General features: G+C 43.0%; 1 protein-coding gene across 4 annotated transcripts in view; it reads left to right on the top strand.

Annotated features, from left to right (window-relative positions):
- NF2 (neurofibromin 2) overlaps window positions 1-17,977 on the top strand; it is a 117,543-nt gene that overhangs the window by 76,890 nt on the left and 22,676 nt on the right. For all 4 annotated transcript variants that reach the window (XM_036753693.1, XM_036753699.1, XM_036753708.1 and 1 more), the window contains exons 9-11: window positions 1,393-1,467; window positions 1,968-2,081; window positions 8,716-8,838. In XM_036753693.1, coding sequence (XP_036609588.1) covers window positions 1,393-1,467; window positions 1,968-2,081; window positions 8,716-8,838 — 312 coding nt within the window. The remainder of the gene's footprint in view (window positions 1-1,392; window positions 1,468-1,967; window positions 2,082-8,715; window positions 8,839-17,977) is intronic.

The raw sequence follows: 17,977 nt of genomic DNA, 5'->3' as shown, positions 1-17,977 counted from the left end.
AGGGAGAAGAATGCTTCAGGATGAGTCTGGCCTTGGCCACTTGAGGGGCCGGTACTGTCTTCAGCTGAAATCAGATTACTGCAGGAGTGGATGGAGTGCAGGCCACTGAGTCAGGAGATCTGCCCTAGAAACTGGCCGGCTGGGTGACCCTGGTCCCTTGAGAAAATATATCTGCATCAAGACTTTGTTGACAGCCCACCGCACCCCCCACCCCAGCCCAACCATATACCTGACTCCCAGATCCTTTTGTATCAACAGAGGCAGTGAGGTGGTACTAAGGGTAGAACCCTGGCAAACCTGAATTCCAGTGTGTGACCAGGGCAAATCATTTAACCTCTTTCTGCCTCAATGTCCTTATCTATAAAGTGGGCATACTCCTACCTCTCAGGGATATGATCAGGGTTAAAGGATATATTTGTAAAGCAATTTGCAAACCTTAAAGAGCTCTATAAATGCTGACTTAAAGCTAGCTAAATGCCTACACACACACACACACACACACACACACACACACTCTCTCTCTCTCTCACTCTTAAAGGCAGGGCTTGATTCATGCCTGGCTTCATTAGCCCTTAGGAAAATTGTGTTGATGAAGTGATTGCTTAGGAACCTTGAGAGGATTCCCTTTTCCTGTCATGTCAAACTGAAGTCCTGCAGCCCGGCTTTCTGGGGCCTCAACCTATCTGGGCCCAGCCTGTCTCTCCGTGGTTATTTCCCACCCCTCTTCCAGCCTGTGTGCTGTGGCCCAATCTCCTCCATTCTCTCACTGGTTCCTACAGCACAATTCTACTCTACCCTGCAGCTTCCCCTTATCACATTTGCCCTCCTCTCCCTGCCCTTGCCCCTTCTCTTACCACCTGCCTCTGTCCTGTCCTGGCCATCCCAGGCCTCCCCGGTGTTTCTCTTGGCTGAAATTCTGTAAGACGCAGTCTCTGTCACACAGTCCTGTGTTGGTTTCTTCTAGAACATCTTGTACCATTAGTTGTTGCTTTGTGTGTACTGGGTTCGGCTCTGCCACTTTGGGTGTAGGCCGCCTTGGGGTAGAGAGTGCATTCTCCTCTTCTCGGTCCCTTACAGTGCCTGGCTCTGAACCTCAGGGTTTGTTGGCTGTCTGGCCTGCTCTCAGCTCAGTCTGGCTGCCTTCAAGGTCCAAGTGCAACTATGACCCTGCCAGCCCATCTACCACCTGGCCAGGCCCTCAGAAATTTTGACTTCCAAATGGCAGCACCTTGAGGAAAGTTCCCCCGTCTTCATCCACTCCATGTTGAAGGGACCACAGTGACTGTGCCCACAGCAGTGGCTGCGCCCGTAGCAGTGGCAGCAGCCCTGCTGCCAAGCTCCCTCTGGGCGGGTGGGCATCAGGCAGCATGACACCTTTTCTTCTTCTTGTAGTTCACCATTAAGCCTCTGGACAAGAAGATTGACGTCTTTAAATTTAACTCCTCAAAGCTGCGTGTTAACAAGCTGGTAAGTGGAGGCTCAGATTTTACTGCTCTGTTACATAGCTGGGATTTCAGAAAAAAAATGAACCCTCTCTTAGAAGGAATCAGAATGTCATCCTTGTGAATTGGAGGGACATGCCAAGTAGCACGCAGCTTTTTACTTCTTTTTACTTATCCTTGAAGAGTCACACTTAAACTATACTGGTGGGGAACATTGAACTATATCTGGAAGGAAGGTGAGAGACTTCCTCATCCTGTCCTCCTTCAGTTCTGGTTCTCTGCCCACCCACGGCACACCTGTTCCAAATGCGTTCTCATGTAGGCCCAGGAATTAAGAAGCCTAGAGAAGGCTAACCCGTTTTCAGTGTCATAGCCCTAAAGGTCTGAAAAGATCCCCTACAGAACCTTTTCTTGGCTCCCTCTTTCCCAGCTTTTCCAAGTTTGCTGACCTTACAGATGTGGCCATGAGCCATGGGGTCCATGAAATAACCACGGACAGTAATGCTTCTCGTCTCATCTGGACAGATTCTGCAGCTGTGCATTGGGAACCATGACCTCTTTATGCGAAGAAGGAAGGCCGACTCATTGGAAGTACAGCAGATGAAAGCCCAGGCCAGAGAGGAGAAGGCCCGAAAGCAGGTGAGTGAGCCCTTCCCTATGGAGGGATGGCCTTCCTGCCTGGCATAGGAGTGAGTAGCAGTTGGATCTCCCAAAAGGGCCTCCCTGGCTGCCCGCATTGCCATTGCACTGTGTGTCTGGGCCCCAGGCGTAGAGGAAGTTGGGGTACATGAGTGAAGCTGAGGGCAGTTGGCAGAAGGCTGGCCTCACTCCTTGGCCCAGTGTTCTCCTTCACTAATTAGATGGTGATGGAATGCATGGCAGCATTTCACAGCTCACCACCAGAATGCTGATCAGGTTCTGGACTTGCTTCTTCCCTGCAGGTCAGCCCCAGCACTAGTCACAGCCCATCCCAGGCAGCAGCGTGGAGCCAATGAGCACACGTCAGCAAAATTGGGCTGTCTGAATCATTGTCTTGTGCTCATGGACCTTTTCCACTCCCTGAAACCCACACAACTAATTTGAGCCCTGCTGCTCAGAATACCAATGGCATCTTTGGCCAGACCACTAGAGAGTGGCCGGCCGCTAGTAGCCTGACCTGGCTCCTTGCCTCACATAGATTGGGGTCCCGGAAGGAAGGGGGCGGTTAGCGTCGAAGGCTGGAGTTTGGGACGGAGCATGTGTGTTGGTTCTTGTGAGTGTGGGGCATTGGCCATTAGGAGACTCACGTGTCATTTTGTTTTCTGGAACGGTAGTGGGGGGCAGTGCTCCTGGAGCAGTCCCCAGTGGGGTGATGGGGCAGTCAGGTAAATGCACTGACATTCTTCCTGAGACCCCAGTCTGACCTCCCTTCCTATGGGCAGGGCTCAGGAGCGAGGGGAGGCTTCTCAAAGTCCCAGTGACCCCACTTTAGATGTTGTGCTCAGAACAAAGACCGAGATTGTCAGTGTGTGGAGGAGGGAGGGCTGCTTTGGGGGCGTTGCGGTGAGGTTTTCAGGGTGGAGACCAGTGGAAGGTGCACTAGGTTGGTCCTGGCTTTGCCTCTGGCCAGCAACCGTGTGATCTTCCTTCCCCAGCTTTGTCTGCTTCCCACTAACATAAGAGGAGCAGGTTAGCTCTCCCCTTGGGTGCTTCTTCAAAGGGAGACGAATTTTCCAGGGTGTCTTCGGGCGTATTTGTAAGAGGGAAAGGGGGAGGGCCTGGGCACCGTTTGGTTCTTTTTCTCTGGTCTTCCCTTTCCCTTTTTTTGCTTAGAGTTTAGTAGGAACATGCAACCTTAGAATCATTAATGTTTTTAAAAAATATATGTACATATTGCTGCCTTTTGTTTTCATGTTCGATTTGTTTCCAAGTCTGCCCTCTCGCAGAGAAATACTCCTTAGAACAAAGAATAAGACAAGGAGCGGGGAGAGAAGTGACAGAGAGCAGCTCCCAAGCAGATGACTCTGAAGGGGTCACGCCAAGGGGGGCATGTACTCGAGCATCCCTTCTTCGGCTGAGATGGATGAGTGTAATTGCACGGCATTCGGAGAAGACACGTGTTATTACATCTTGGGAATGGATTGAAGTAATAACCCCAGCCATGCCTTTAATGAAGAAGGAGAAAACAGTACAGTGCTCACTTCCTGAAGTTAGCTGGAACCCCAAGAACACAGCGCTTGTCCTGTGCTTATGTCTCAATCTGAGCGTGCAGGCCAGTCAGCAGAGTAATCCAGGATGAAGGTGGGGTGCTGTCTTTGTAGGGAGCCACGTGGGTGCTCCCTGTGTTCCCAGCCAGACTCCCCCTGCCAGGCTGCTGCTTTTGGGTCCATGCGGGTGTGCACGGTGCTGCTGGGGACCTGGGATGCACACGGAGGTGCTGACTCCAGGGCTTCAGATGAGTCAGGCTGTGGAGCTCGTGTCATTGACTGACCTGGAGCCGTCAGGGCCTTTGTGAGCATCTGTTCCATCTACAGTCGGGGCCGTGTAGGAGAGCAGGCCTCTCTGCCCTGTGGCGTTGCAGCTAATAGCATCTTCACGAGGAGGGTGTTCTAGGAAACAGGGTCAGAGGGCCCCTCTTGCTACTGCAAGGAGTCGGGACACCTGGTGTGCGTTCTGGCTTCCCTTCTTACTCCCCTGGTGACCTCGGACTCTTTCTGTTCCTCAGTTTTCTTATCCATAAAAGAGTTATGCTAATATTTGTGCCCTCCTCTCTCACAGGGTCAGTTTAAGGATGAGATGAAAAATAATGCGAGTGATGGGGCAGGGGCATGAATTCTCTCATTCATTGGTGTCGCCGCTTTGTCAGGAGCATGTGGCCTCCCTCGCTAATGCGTGCGCTGGGAGTTTGGCGACTTAGTCTCGGCACGTTGTGGGGGACACTGAGCTTTTCGGTGATTGGCCCAGAGTCCCACAAACAGATAGTATGTTTGCAGAGGTGGGGCTTTAACAACAGCGCCCTCTCACTGTCTGTCTCTTGTGTCTTTCCTTCTCTGTCTCTGTCTCTCTCCCTCTCTCCCCTTTCCCCTGTTTCTTCCTCTCTTCCCTCTCTGTCTCTCCTTTCTCTGCTTCTCACCATAAATTCTGCTCTATGTCAAGATGACCTGTGATTTCGGAAGTGGCAGAACTCCTTGCACAGTGCAGATTTCTCTACATCTCTTCTTTACCCTACTCTCTGGTCCTCTGAAGCTTAGCGTGCAGGTGAAGGGCTGGAGGCAGTGGTGAAGGCTGCCCCTCCCCCAGTCCTGGGCTGCTTGCTGTGTGGCTTCCACTGCAAAGCTCAGCCCTCAGGCTACCATGCCGCACTCTTTCTCACATTTTACTGCATCTGGGTATTTTAAATTACGGTACAACTGTACACCACTCTCACATTCTTCTTATTATTGTAAATCTTGGATGTTTTGCACAATCAGTATCTGTAACTCAAAGAAGTTATAGCCTGTATCAGATATGACATAGCCCATAGATGTCTCCAGGGTATAGGAACCGGCTTAAAATGGAATTGGGAAATGTTTAACAAAACAAATAAAAATGTCCTGCAATGACTTCTGAGTCACATAAGCAGCAAGATGGTGGACTAGAGATTTTCTCTGATCCCCATGACCTTAAACCCTGTGACCATGAACATAAACTTAAGCCTCTCCAAAGCAAAAATTATATGCCAAAGATAATGCCATTTCAGCTGTTTCTGTGGTCTAGGGCAAGGTAAAAAAAAAAAATCCTCCAAAAACCCATGAACTGATGCCCACTGACTCAGCTCATTCAGCACCCCTTCCCCACCTCCCACTAACAGCAAGGCTGCACTGGCAGACCCAAGGACATGACACAGGCCTATATTGAAACCCACTCTTATGCCCTGGTCCCCTTCCCCCTTTCTAGTGCCAGAAAGATCCCAGCTCCAAGCTGTGGAAGTTTCGTTGGGTGTCATAGCCAGCTCAGCCATAGCCCTTCAGGAGCAAAAGCCAACCAGGGGCTTGTAATATAGAAGCGACAATGCTGGGGAAAGCAGGATCTGCTGGTGCTGGGCCAGAGACCTAAGGAACAGAGGAAGGACAGGTAACCAAGACAGGACACTGCGCATGTAGGGGGCTGTCCAGTACGCTACCTAGGCTGATGGACTGTGAATTGCCCAGTGTAGGAGGAGGCCGAGATGCTTTGAGATCAGCCCCAAGGGAACCACAAGCAGAGGGGAAGGAGTCAGGAAGTGAGTGATGGGAAAATAAGGGGAAAAAAAGACTGAAATTACCAAACGTCTCAGGAAGAAGAAGATTCAAATTCCTTGAACATAAACAGAGACATCAAGAGGAAAAACATCAACAAAAGGAAATATAGAGTCTAGATCTAGTAAATGAGTTCAGGCATCTATGAGTAAATGGTGTGCAAAAAAAATGATCCCACACTTGATTAGACAGAAGACCCTGGGGAATTTGAGAGCGTGGAACCATAATACATTGTTTCTGACTGGTTACAAAGAAAAATGAGGATTATGGAAGCAGAATTTATGGCCTGCACATATGCACACATACACACATGTACCTAAGAGGCAGAATTGAAAAACTTGAATCTGCAATGGCAAGCCTCTTCAAAGAAACTAGAGAGAACACTAGCTTGGGAATATAAATACACAGAAGTGAAGGACAATCTAGGAGAAAAGAAGTGAAAAACAAGTACGTCAAAAGAAATATACTCGTTATACAAGTAAAACATACATAGCTTGAAGACCTACAAATCTGAGCTTAACCATACAGGCAAAATTCAGTAATAAATTCAATAATAAAGAAAAATGGAAACATTTTTAGAAAGAAAACCGGAACTAAAAGAGGTCATGTGCTTTTCAAATACTCCAAACAACAGAAATGCAGGAGGGATGAATAAATGCAGTGAGGAGGTCAGTGGGAAATATGGACAGAATCTGGCAGCACCCTGCCTACAGGCGAAGCAATGGGTTTTTGTTTTTGTTTTCATGAGACTACATTGTAACATAGGAGGGTCCATGATGGGGGGTGGTGGGAAGTGATGCACCGTTGTCAAATCAAGAATAGTGAAAAGGAGGTCTCAGAAAGAGAAGAGCCTACAAGGGAGTGGGTGGGGAGGGGGCAAAGCTTGAAAAGGATGGGAAGAGGAAGGAGGCCTTACTTTGAAGGTGGAGGGGTTCCACTGACTAATGTTCATATGAATGAAGATAGGTGGGCAGTGAAGGGAGATTAGGACCTTACACTGGGTAAGGAATGGGGGATTTGGTGCTTGAAAAGTCTGCTTGTTTAGGGCTGGGGGACAAAGGAGAATGTTGGGAACTCTGGAGGTTCCAGCTGGCACCTAGAGGACTGGGAGAGCATGGACGTAGGAAGATGATTTTCAGGCAGATGTAGAAGAAACGATCAGCAAGAAAGGATATAATTAGTAGTGGATTGCATAGTCAGGGATGTGGTGGGTTGGGGCCCCACCATGGGGCAGTGGCAGGTGGCACCGTGAATAGAGTGCTGGACCTGGAGTCAGGAAGACCCAAGTTCAAATCTGGCCTTGGATAGTGCCCAGCTGTGTGACCCTCGGCAAGCCCCTTATCTCTGTTTGCCTCGATTTCCTCATCTGTTAAAGGAGGATAATAATTTAATAATGATAGCACCTACGTCCCGGGATAAAATGAGATAATATTGTAAAGCGTTAAGCACAGCTCCTGGTACAGGATAAGTGCATGATAAATGCTAGCTGATAACGTTATTACTAGTACTACATTAATATGTAATATATCAGCAATATTAATAGTGATTGGCATTGCTCCAGAAATGAGGCACCACCAAAAAGGGGAATCCATGGGAGGAGCCCTACCAGGCAGTGGCAGAAAGTGCCTAGAGAGGAGAACTCAGGAGGTATGCTTCAGAAGCTCGGATAGCGTGAAGAGAGAGAGCAGATAACTATGGAGATCCTGGAGTCAGAGAATGAGGGTCTGGAATAAACAGAAAGAGGAGAGAGTCAGAGAAGGCCTTATTTGGAAAGGGGCAAAAAAAGAAGGAAATTTAAAAACTAAGCTGAAGGGGGGATATCGGATGAGAAGAGGGGATCAAGGTGAGGGGAAGAGAGCTGGGGGAACAGGGCCACCTTAAGGACCGAAGTGGAGTAACTGAAGGAGCATTAGGCTGCGTCCACAGCAGAAGAGGGAATGGGAAACTGCAAAGCTTCTGCACGGACAACATTAATGCATCAAGCATGAGAAGGGAAGTGGTTGAATGGGAAAATATCGCTGTACTGTGTTTCTCTGATAAGGCCTTGGTGTCTCGAGACACATAAACAGTAAGTATATATGACGAATAGCCATTCTCCAGTACGTAAATGGTGAAAGGATATAAACAGACAGCTCTCAAAAGAAGAACTGCAGAATGTTCACAACCACATGAAAAGCTCGAAATCACAAGGAGTAAGAGAAACGCACCCAGCAAATTGACAGCAATGGCGGCACGCTGATACGTGGCTGGTGGAGCTGTGAAAGGTTTGCAGCCATTCTGGAATTATGCAGATAAGAGTCACTGAAATGTCCTCACCCTTTAAACCGGAGACTCCATGACTGGGCTTATGCCCCAAGGAAGTCCCTATATAATCCAAAATACTGATGGCCAAGGATTGGAAACAAGGTAGATGCCCGTCCATTGGAGGGTGGTGAAGGGAACGTGACTGAGCTGTAAGAAATGATGGCTGTGATGAATTAAGAGAAGCCCACGATGATCTCCATGACCTGATGCAGAGTGAAGTCAGTGGAGCCAAGGAAACACTATACCCAGTGACCGCAGTGGTGTAAATGAGAAGAGTGATGATGCCTGGAAAAGCCAGAAGTCAAAGTCCCAAAATTGTAAAGCTCGACTGGGGCCAGGACGAAGAGAGATGAGCGTCCTGCCCCATCATGGAGGTGGCAGGACCTCTGCTGTTGCCCAGGGCACGGGTTTTCGGACGTCCCCAGGGTAGCGATCAGTTGTTCCACTTTTCCCTTTCCAAGAAATACCGTTTGTTCTATGGCTGGGGGCGGGGGGTAGGGAATGGATCCTTGGGATACTGTGTGATGTAAGAAGCAGAAAATGTCAGTAAAATTTTTGTGCTGAATGAGTGATGCATGTGCCATAGGTGATGCTACTTTGTGGTTTTCCATATCAGTCTGCAGAGATTACAGGGGTCTGCTTGTGGGCTGGACTGGTGTGGATTCCTCATCACTTGTCATCATTCTAAGTCTTCTTGTCCCTCGCCTCCCTAGATGGAGCGGCAGCGTTTGGCTCGAGAGAAGCAGATGAGGGAAGAGGCTGAGCGAACAAGGGATGAATTGGAGAGGAGGCTCTTACAGTTGAAGGAGGAAGCTACCATGGCCAATGAAGCTCTGGTGAGTCCTTGGAGAGACCAACTATGCTATGTGACATTGCCCAGTGTGATGGAAAGGAGAGGGGAGTGGAGCCTCGAGGGTCTGGGTTCTAGTCCTGCTTCAGTTTCAACCTATCCAAGATGGGGAGGTGGGCAGCAGGTTGGTAGAGGCGGACTGGATGGTCCCTTTCATCTGTAAATCCTAGGCTTCTGTCACTGTTGTCATTGGGCATTTTTAATCAGGGTGAGAATTGAAAACCTGTGAGAGTAGAAGTGGCCACTGGTATCCGAGAGGACCTGGCAGCTCTGGGATTTCTTTTTGAGCCTAATAACCCTCCTTTTTGAAGACATTCTTTGGGGGGAAACACACAGACCCAGCTTCACTCTCTTTGCTAATTTTGCTGTGTCTACATTTCTCCATTGTTACCATCAGAAGCACACTTAGACTGAGTTCTTAAAGTCTTACCTCTTACTGATACCTTTTGTTTTCATCAAACTCATTACCAGCTATATCTTTTTCCTGCTTCCCTAGAGAGCCAGTCTCTTGTATCAAAGAATGAAAAAGAGGGCACAGGGCAAATCAAAACTAATCCTCAAATCCCCCATGTCTCATAGTGTGTACGATATTCTGCACCTGTAGTTCCCCACTTCTGCAATGAAGGGAGAGTAGAATTTTCTCAACTCTGCTCCAAGCTAAAGCTTGGTTATTATAGTTTCACAGTGTTCCTTTGTTATTGTTGTTTGGTTGTTTAGCCGTGTCTGACTCTTCATGACCCCATGGGACATAGCATGCAAGGCTTTTCTGCCCTCCATTATCTCTGGAAGTCTGTCCAATTTCAAGTTCCTTTTTTCCATGATACTCTCTATCCATCTCATCCTCTGCCATCCCCTTCTCCGTTTGCCTTCAGTCTTTCTCAATATCATTTTCCAGTGAGTCCCGTCTTATTATGTGGCCAAAGTATTTGAGCTTCAGCTTCACTTCCAATGAATAATCTGAATTAATTTCTTTAAGTATCGATTGATTTGATCTCCTCGATCCCCAAGAGACTCTCCAAAGTCTCCAGCACCACAATTCAAGAATGTTGATTCTGTGACACTCAACTTCCCTTACAGTCTGACTCATGTAGCCAAACGTTGCTGCTGAAAAAACCATAGCTTTGACTGTATGGCCCTTTGTCAGCAAGGTAATGTCTCTGCTTTTTAGTCTGCTGGCCAGATTTGCCACAGCTTTCCTTCCCAGGAGTGAGTGTCTTTTAATTTCATGGCTGCAGCCACTGTCTTCAGGAATCCTTGAGCCCAAGAATAGAAATTCTGACACTGCCTGCACTTCTTCTCCCTCTGTTTGCCAAGATCTTTGGTGCTTTGGGTTTTTTTATTGTTAAGCCAGCTTTTCCACTCTCCTCTTTCACCCTCATCAAGAAGCTTCTTCATTTTTTTTCACTTTCTGCCATATTTGTTTTCATCATGTATACTGGTTTTCCATTTTTTCATCTTATTTTCCTCTTCAAAAGTTCATATGTCTTTCCACACCTCTTTCAATTTTTAAGTCCAAATTTCAGTAATATTCGATTACATTCATGCCCCACGATATGTTTAAGCATTCCCCAGTGTGTAGTCACCTACTTTGTTTCTCATTTTTCAGTATGACAGAAATGCTGCTATGAATATTTTGGGATTCATTGGACTTTTTTTTTAATCTTTGACATTCTTGGGGTTAGATTGAGTTTAAATAGTGAGATGATGAGACATTGCAAGTCAAGGCAGCAAGCATTTATTAAGTACCTATTATGTTTCAGGTGTGGTGCTAAGCACTGTAGACCCTATGTATATTAAGCTTCACATTATAAGTCATTGAGGATGCAGACCATGTAAAGTAGGTAGAGGAAACTTCATGATGCAGAGTTGTTTTATTTTCTTTAATTCCATTTTATTTTCAGTTCTGAAATCTCTTACTTCCTCCTTCCCTTACCCCACTCATTGAGGTGGCAAGAAAAACAAAAGCCATTACAAATATGTATAGTCATGCAAAACAAATTTTCTCATGCGCCCTTCTGAGAGAGAGAGAGAGAGAGAGAATGAGAATTTCAGTCAGTATTCTCTGTGCATCAGCTCCCTAGGCAGCATGTTTCATCATGACTTTCTCGGAATTGTGGTGTGTCATTGTGTTGATCAGAGCAAGTAAGTGTTTCAAAATTGTTTATCTTTACAATATTGTTATTGTATAAATTGTTCTCTTGGTTCTACTCACTTCACTCTGTATTAGTTCTTAAAAGTCTTCCTATGTTTTCCTGAAATCACCTCTTTCATCATTTCTTATGGCACAATAGTATTACATTATATTAAATATACCATAATTTGTTTAGTCATTCCCCAGTTAATGGGTACCTCTTCAGTTTCCGATTCTTTGCCACCACAAAAAAAGGTACATTTTTGTACGTATGGGTTCTTTACCTCTTTCTTTGATCTTTTTGGGGTGTAGACCTAGTAGCAGTATTGATCAAAGGGGATACACAGTTTAATATCTATTTGGGCATAGTTCCAAATTGTTCTCCAGAATGGTTGGACCAGTTCACAGCTCTACCATTAAAATGCCTGTTTTCCCACATCTCTTCCAGCACTTGCCATTTTCCTTTTTTATCTTAGCCAGTCTGATGGGTGTGAGGTGCTACCTCAAAGTTGTTTTAATTTGTATTTCTCTCTTAGTGATTTAGAACGTTTTTATGTGGTTGCTGATGGCTTGAATTTTTTCCTCTGAAAACTGCCTATTCACATCCTTTGACCCTTTGTCAAGTAAGGAAGGGCTTTTCTTCTTATAAATTTGTATCCGTTCCCTATATATCTTAGAAGTTAGACCTTTATGAAAGAAACTTGCCGCAAAAAAGCCAAGGTGGCTTTGTTTGTACAAAAACTTTTTGATTTTACGTAATCAAAATAACCCCTTTTATCTCCTTTGAACCTATTTATGAATTCTCCTGCTATCCACAGATGTCGCAGGTAATTGCTCTACTAATCTGCTTATGACATCACTGTTTATGTCCAAATCATGTATCCATTTTGAACTTGTCTTGGTAGATGAGAGTGAGATGTTGGTCTGTGGAAAGCTAGGCAGCTTTCCAGTTTTCCCAGTGGTTTTCGTTTGAACAGTGAGCTCTCGCCTCAATAGCTGGGATCTTTGGGTTTATCAGACATTAAAATACTGTTTTCATTTGCTATTGTATCGTGTACCTCGTCTGCTCCACTGATCGGCTTCTCTATTTCTTTACCTACTACCAAGTTGTAATGACGGTTATGGTTTTAGGTCTGGTGCTGCTAGGCCTCCTTCCTTCCTTTTGTTTTCATTGAATCCCTTGATATTCTTGACCTTTTGTTTCTCCAGGTGAATTTTGTTATTATTTTTTCTAGCTCTCTAATGTAATCCTTCAATAGTTCGGTTGGTATGGCATTGAGTACATAAATTGTCCAGCACCTAGCACAGTGCCTGGCATGTAGCAGACACTCAACGAATGCTTATTGACTGGCTGCTGTTGTCATTTTTATGATATTGGCTTGTCCTACCCACGAATAATTACTATTTCTCCAGTTATTTTGATCTCTCTTTATTTGGGTGCAGATTATTTTGTAATTATGTTTACATAGTTCCTGTGTGTGCCTTGGCAGGTTTTTTATTGTCTGTAGTTATTTTAAATGGAATTCTTCTGTTTCTTCTTCCTGGGTTTTGTTAGTAATGTACAGAAATGCTGACTTTTGTAGGTTTATTTTATATTCTGCTGTTCTGTTGAAGTTGTTCTTTGCTTCGATTAGTTTTTTCATGGACTCTTTAAGGTTTCTCTTAAGTAAATCATATCATCTGCAAAATTTGCCAGTGCTTATTCTGTTCAATTCTTTTTTTTTTCTTGTCTTCTTGCTATATTTAGCATTTCTAGTACAGTATAGAATAGTAATGGTGATAGTGAACATCCTTGCTTCACTCCTGATCTTATTGGAAAGATTTCTAGCTTGTCGCCATTACCGATGTTGCTTGCTTTTGGTCTTAGACACTACTTATCATTTTAAGGAAAACTCTGGAGATAGGCAGAGCCAAGATGATGGAGTAGAGTTTGGGACCCAGCTCCCAACATTCCCTTCCAAACAACTTCAAAATAATGCCTTAAATCAAATTTTGGAGCAACAAAGCCAACAAAAGATCAGAGGGAGATATTTATCCACCCTAAGACAACTTAGGAGGTCTGCAAGAGAGGAATGGGCACCGGCCCAAAGTGTGGCAAGACCACCAGCGGTGGGCCTTAGAAGTGGCCGCAGCAGCAGTAGTAGCAACAACTTTGGGAGCTCTCAACCCGGAGACAGTAAGGAGGTCAGACAACTGGTTAGAAAGAGATTACAATGGATCCTTTGCTGGCCCTGGGTGTAGCTGCTGCTGATTGGAAAGACTGTTGCCCATAATCAGTTCTGGGTCGCAATTCCAAGATAGAGAGGATTGTGAAAGGAGCAGGGACCCAAGTCACAGTTTCAGGGCCAAGAGGAATGCTAGCGCTTGTAGCTGCAAGAGACCAGAGTGCAGACAAGAAGAGCAGTGACCACAAGTCTCCCAGGATCACACCACCTTGGAAGCACTGAAAACTTGCAGACCCCCAGAACTAGCTCTGAAAACAAGAGCATGAGAAAGCCTGAAGTTTGCAACAGTGCCTTCCCTCCTGAAGGTGAGCAGAGCCCAACTTTAACATAAAGTTCAAAGTCAAGAAATAGGCTGGGAAAATGAGCATACAGCAAAAAAAGAACTTGACCATAAAAAACTACTATGGTGGCAGGGAAGTACAAGACATAAACTGAGAAGATAGCAGTTTAAAAACAGCTGCAAGCAAAGCGTCAAAGAAAAATACTAATTGGACCCAAAGCCAGCAAGACTTCCTGGAAGAAACAGAATTGGCCTAATGATAAAAGGCACAAAAATTCACTGAAGAAAAAAGCTTCATTAAAGCAGAATAGGCCAGATGGAAAAAGAGATACAAAAAAAAAATCGCTGAAGGAAAGGACTCCTTAAAAAGCAGAATTGGCCAAATGGAAAAAGTACAAAAGCTGACTGAAGGCTCAGATTCAATCTAATTCAGATTCAGTCTGGCCTGCTTGTCAACACAAGCATCACAAATACTCAGACTCCTTAGAGTCTTACCTATATGGCAAATCTTCAATAAACTTTGTTTTGCTTTGGCTGTTAAAAAAAAAAAAGCTTACTGAGGAAAATAATTCCTTAAAAATTATAATTGGGAAAGTGGAAGCTAATGACTCCATGAAACATCAAGAAAAAATAAAGTCAAAACAATGAAAAAATAGAAGAAAATGTGAAATATCTCATTGGAAAAACTACTGACCTGGAAAATAGATCAATGAGAGGTAATTTAATATTTGATGACCTGAAAGCAATGATCAAAAAAAAATATGTAGACATCACATTTCAAGAAATTATTAAGGAAAACTGCTGTGATATCTTATATCCAAAGATAAAATAGAAATTGAAAGGATCCACCAATCAATCACCTTTTTAGATCCTAAAATGAAAACTCCTTGGAATGTTATAGTCGAATTTCAGCAGTCCCAGGTCAAAGAGAAAATATTGCGAGTAACCAGAAACAGTTCAAATGTCATGGAGCCACAGTCAGGATCACACAAGTTTTAGCAGCTTTTATGTTAAAGGAGCAGAGTGCTTGGTATATGATATTCTAGAAGGCAGAGGAGCTAGAGTTACAACCAAGAATAGCCTGCCCAGCAAAACTGAATATAATCCTTCGGGGGGGAAACTGGACATTTAACAAAATAGAGGACTTTCAGACATTCCTGATGAAATGACCAGAGCTGAACAGAAAATTTAATATTCAAACACAAGACTCAAGAGACGCATAAAAAGGTAAACATGAAAGAGAAATCATAAGGGGCAAAATAAGGTCAAATTATTTACATTCCTACATGAGAAGATAATACACGTGACTCGCAAGAACTTTATCATTATTGGGGCAATTAAGAAGGAGTCTGCATAGACAGGGGGCAGGGATGTATGTCAATTATGTTGAGATAATGTCCCCCTCCCCCAAAATATGAAGGGCTGAGAATGAAGGATGTACTGGGAGAAGGGGGAAGGGAGAGAGAGAATGGGGAAAATTTTCTCATTAAAGAGGAATGCAAGAGTTTTTATAGTGGAAGAGAAAATGGTCTGATCGATACAATGATCCATGACAGTTTCCAAAGGACTTGTGATGGAAAAATGTTATCCACCTCCAGAGAGAGGATTGATGAATTCTGAGTGCAAATTGAAGTATAATTTTCTCACTTTCTTTATCTTTGTGTTTTGTTTTGCAATATAGCTAATATGAAAATATGTTTTGCATGATTTCACATGTATAATTGTTTGCCTTCTCAGTGGGTGGGAGAGGGTTATAAGGGAGAGAGAGGTCTGGAATTCAAAATTTAAAAAGAAAAAAATATTTAAAATAAATAATAAAATTAAGGGGAAAAAAGGAAAACTGCTTATTTCCTATGCTCTTTATTTTCTTTGCTAGTGCTTTTTAACAGGAATGAGTGTGGTATTTTGTAAAAAGCTTTTTCTACATTTACTTAAATAATCATGATTTTTTTGTTGTTTTTATTGTTATATGGTCAAATTTATAGTTTTTCTAATATTGAACCATCCCTGCATTCCTGACCAAGAGCTAGCATTATCTGTAATGAGGACAAGTTAGAAGCCTTTCCAGTAAGATCAAGAGTGAAGCAAAAATGTTCATTATCACCATTAGTATTCAGTGTCCAGCATTGTCATAGTGATGATCTTTGTGATATATTCCTGTAGTTTCCTTGCTAATATTTTATTTTAAAAATTAAAATGTAATTTAGTTTAATAGTAGTGAAGTTGTTCTATAGTTCTCTGTTTTGATTCTCCCTGGTTTAGGTATCAAGATATATTCATGTTATAGAGAGAGTGTAAACACTTTATATAGTATTGGAATTAATTGTTTTTTAAGTCTTTGGTAGAATTCATTTGTAACTCCATCTTATCCTGATTGGGTTGTTTTTTTTTTTTTTGAGTGTTCACTTATGGCTTATTCAATTTCTTTTTCTAAGATGAGGTAATATGTGTACTGTTTTTCCTATTCACCTGGGCAATTTATATTTTGGTAAATATTGATCCATTTCATCTATGTTGTCATGTAGTTGGGCAAAATAACTCCTAATAATTATTTTTATTTCTTCTTCATTGCTTGTGAATTTGCCTTTTTCATTTTTGATACTGGTAATTTATTGGGGTTTTTTAAAAATTAAATTAGCTAATGGTTTATGAATTTTAAATTTTTTTTTCAAAATCCAGCTCCTAGTTTATTTCTTAATTCATTCATTGGGGTTTTTCTTCCTTTTTTTTTTTGTTCATCTCCCCTTTGATTTTTTAGGATTTCTATTTTGGTTTTTAATAAAAAGTTTTTAATTTTTTGGCTTTCTAGTTTATTTTATTTCTATGTCTAATTTCTCTTTTTTTATTGATGAAAGTGTTTCAAAATATAAATTTTCCCCAAGTACTACTTAGGTTGAAATCCAAAATTTGAGATCATGATTGGTACCCCTATCTTTTTTCTTCTTCTGAAGTGTAATAGATTCTGGTCCAACCCCTTATTTACCTCTGTGTGTATCTTTGTGTTTCAAGTATGTCCCTTATGAACAACATATTGTTGGATTCTAGTTTCTAATCCATGCTGCCATCCTCTTCTTTTATATGGGTGAGTTCATCCCATTCACCTTTACAGTTAGGATTACTCACTGCATGTTACCCTCCATCTTATTCTCTTATGCTTTTCTTTTCTTTCCCCCTCCTCCCTCTTTATGAACTTGTTTTGTTTCTAATGCATTCTTTAATCTACCCTCCCTCTTATTTACCTCTTAACCCTGTTGCATAGGATGTATTTCTGTACTCACTCGTGTGGGATTGTATTTTCTTCCCTTCTTTAGCTGGTTGAGATGCAAGTACAGTTCAGGTCTCATCCCCCACTGCCACCTTCTTGTCATATAAACTCTTCTTTGCTCACCCCATTTAGGTGAGATAATTTTCCCCATACTTCTCTCACTTCTCCCCTCTCCTCATGCACTCCTCTTCTTCACCCTTTCTATTCTTCTTTAGAGATCATCTACCATAACAGAATTACACCAGGCACTCTAATTAGACTCCTTCTGGGACTCCTGGTGGGGATAGAATGCCAAGGGACTACATCTATCATCTTCCCACGGAAGAATGGGTACATTTTAATTTTCAGTCCAGGAGTGGGGACTCCCCACCCATGTTTTACTCCTCGTGATTTCTCACTTATGTTTATCTTTTTATCCTTCTCCTAACTCCTGTGTTTATCAAACTATCTACTCAGCTTTAGTCTTTTCATCAAGAATGTTTGGAAGTTCTCTATTTTATTAAAGGTTCATTTTGTTCCCTGTGGGAATTTTGTTTTTTGAGTAGGTTATTCTTTTTGTAAGCCTAAATCCTTTATCTTCTGAAATGTCATAGAATAAGCTGTCTGTTCCTTTATAGTTGTGACTGCTTAATCATGTGTGATCCTGACTGTGGCTCCTTGGTACTTGAATTCTTTCTGTTTGGCTACTTGCAGTACTTTTTTCCCCCATAACCTGGGAACTCTGGATTTTGGCTTTGATATTCCTGGGAATTTTCCTTTCGGTGTTTCTTCAGGAGGTAGAGTCTTTCAATTTCTACTTTGCCCTCCAGTTCTGAGATATCAGATAGTTTTATGATTTCTTGACTTAGGATATTGAAGCTCTTTTTTTGTTTTTGACTTTCAGATAGTCCACTGGTTCTTAATTATCTCTCCTCAGTCTATTTTTTGGGTCAGTTTTTTTCCTATGAGAGCTTCACATTTTCTTCTATTTTTTTAGCATTTTAATTTTGCTTTATTATTCTTTGATGTCTCATGGAATCATTAGCTTCCACTTGGCCAATTCCAGCTTTTAAGAAGTTATTTTCCTCAGTTAGGTTTTGTACTTTTTCCCAAGCTGTTAATTTTCTTTTCACATCCTTCTTCCCTACTTTCCCATTTTTTCCTCTACTTTCTTTTGGTTCTTAAAATAATTTTTTAGCTCTTTTTTAAACCTTTGCTTCAGTTTTTCTAGGTAATCTTGTTGGG

The sequence above is a fragment of the Trichosurus vulpecula genome, chromosome 1 (genome assembly GCF_011100635.1).
Source record: "Trichosurus vulpecula isolate mTriVul1 chromosome 1, mTriVul1.pri, whole genome shotgun sequence".
NCBI lineage: Eukaryota > Metazoa > Chordata > Mammalia > Diprotodontia > Phalangeridae > Trichosurus > Trichosurus vulpecula.
The sequence above is the reverse complement of the archived record's forward strand: the minus strand, read 5'-3'. Positions and strand labels throughout refer to the sequence as shown.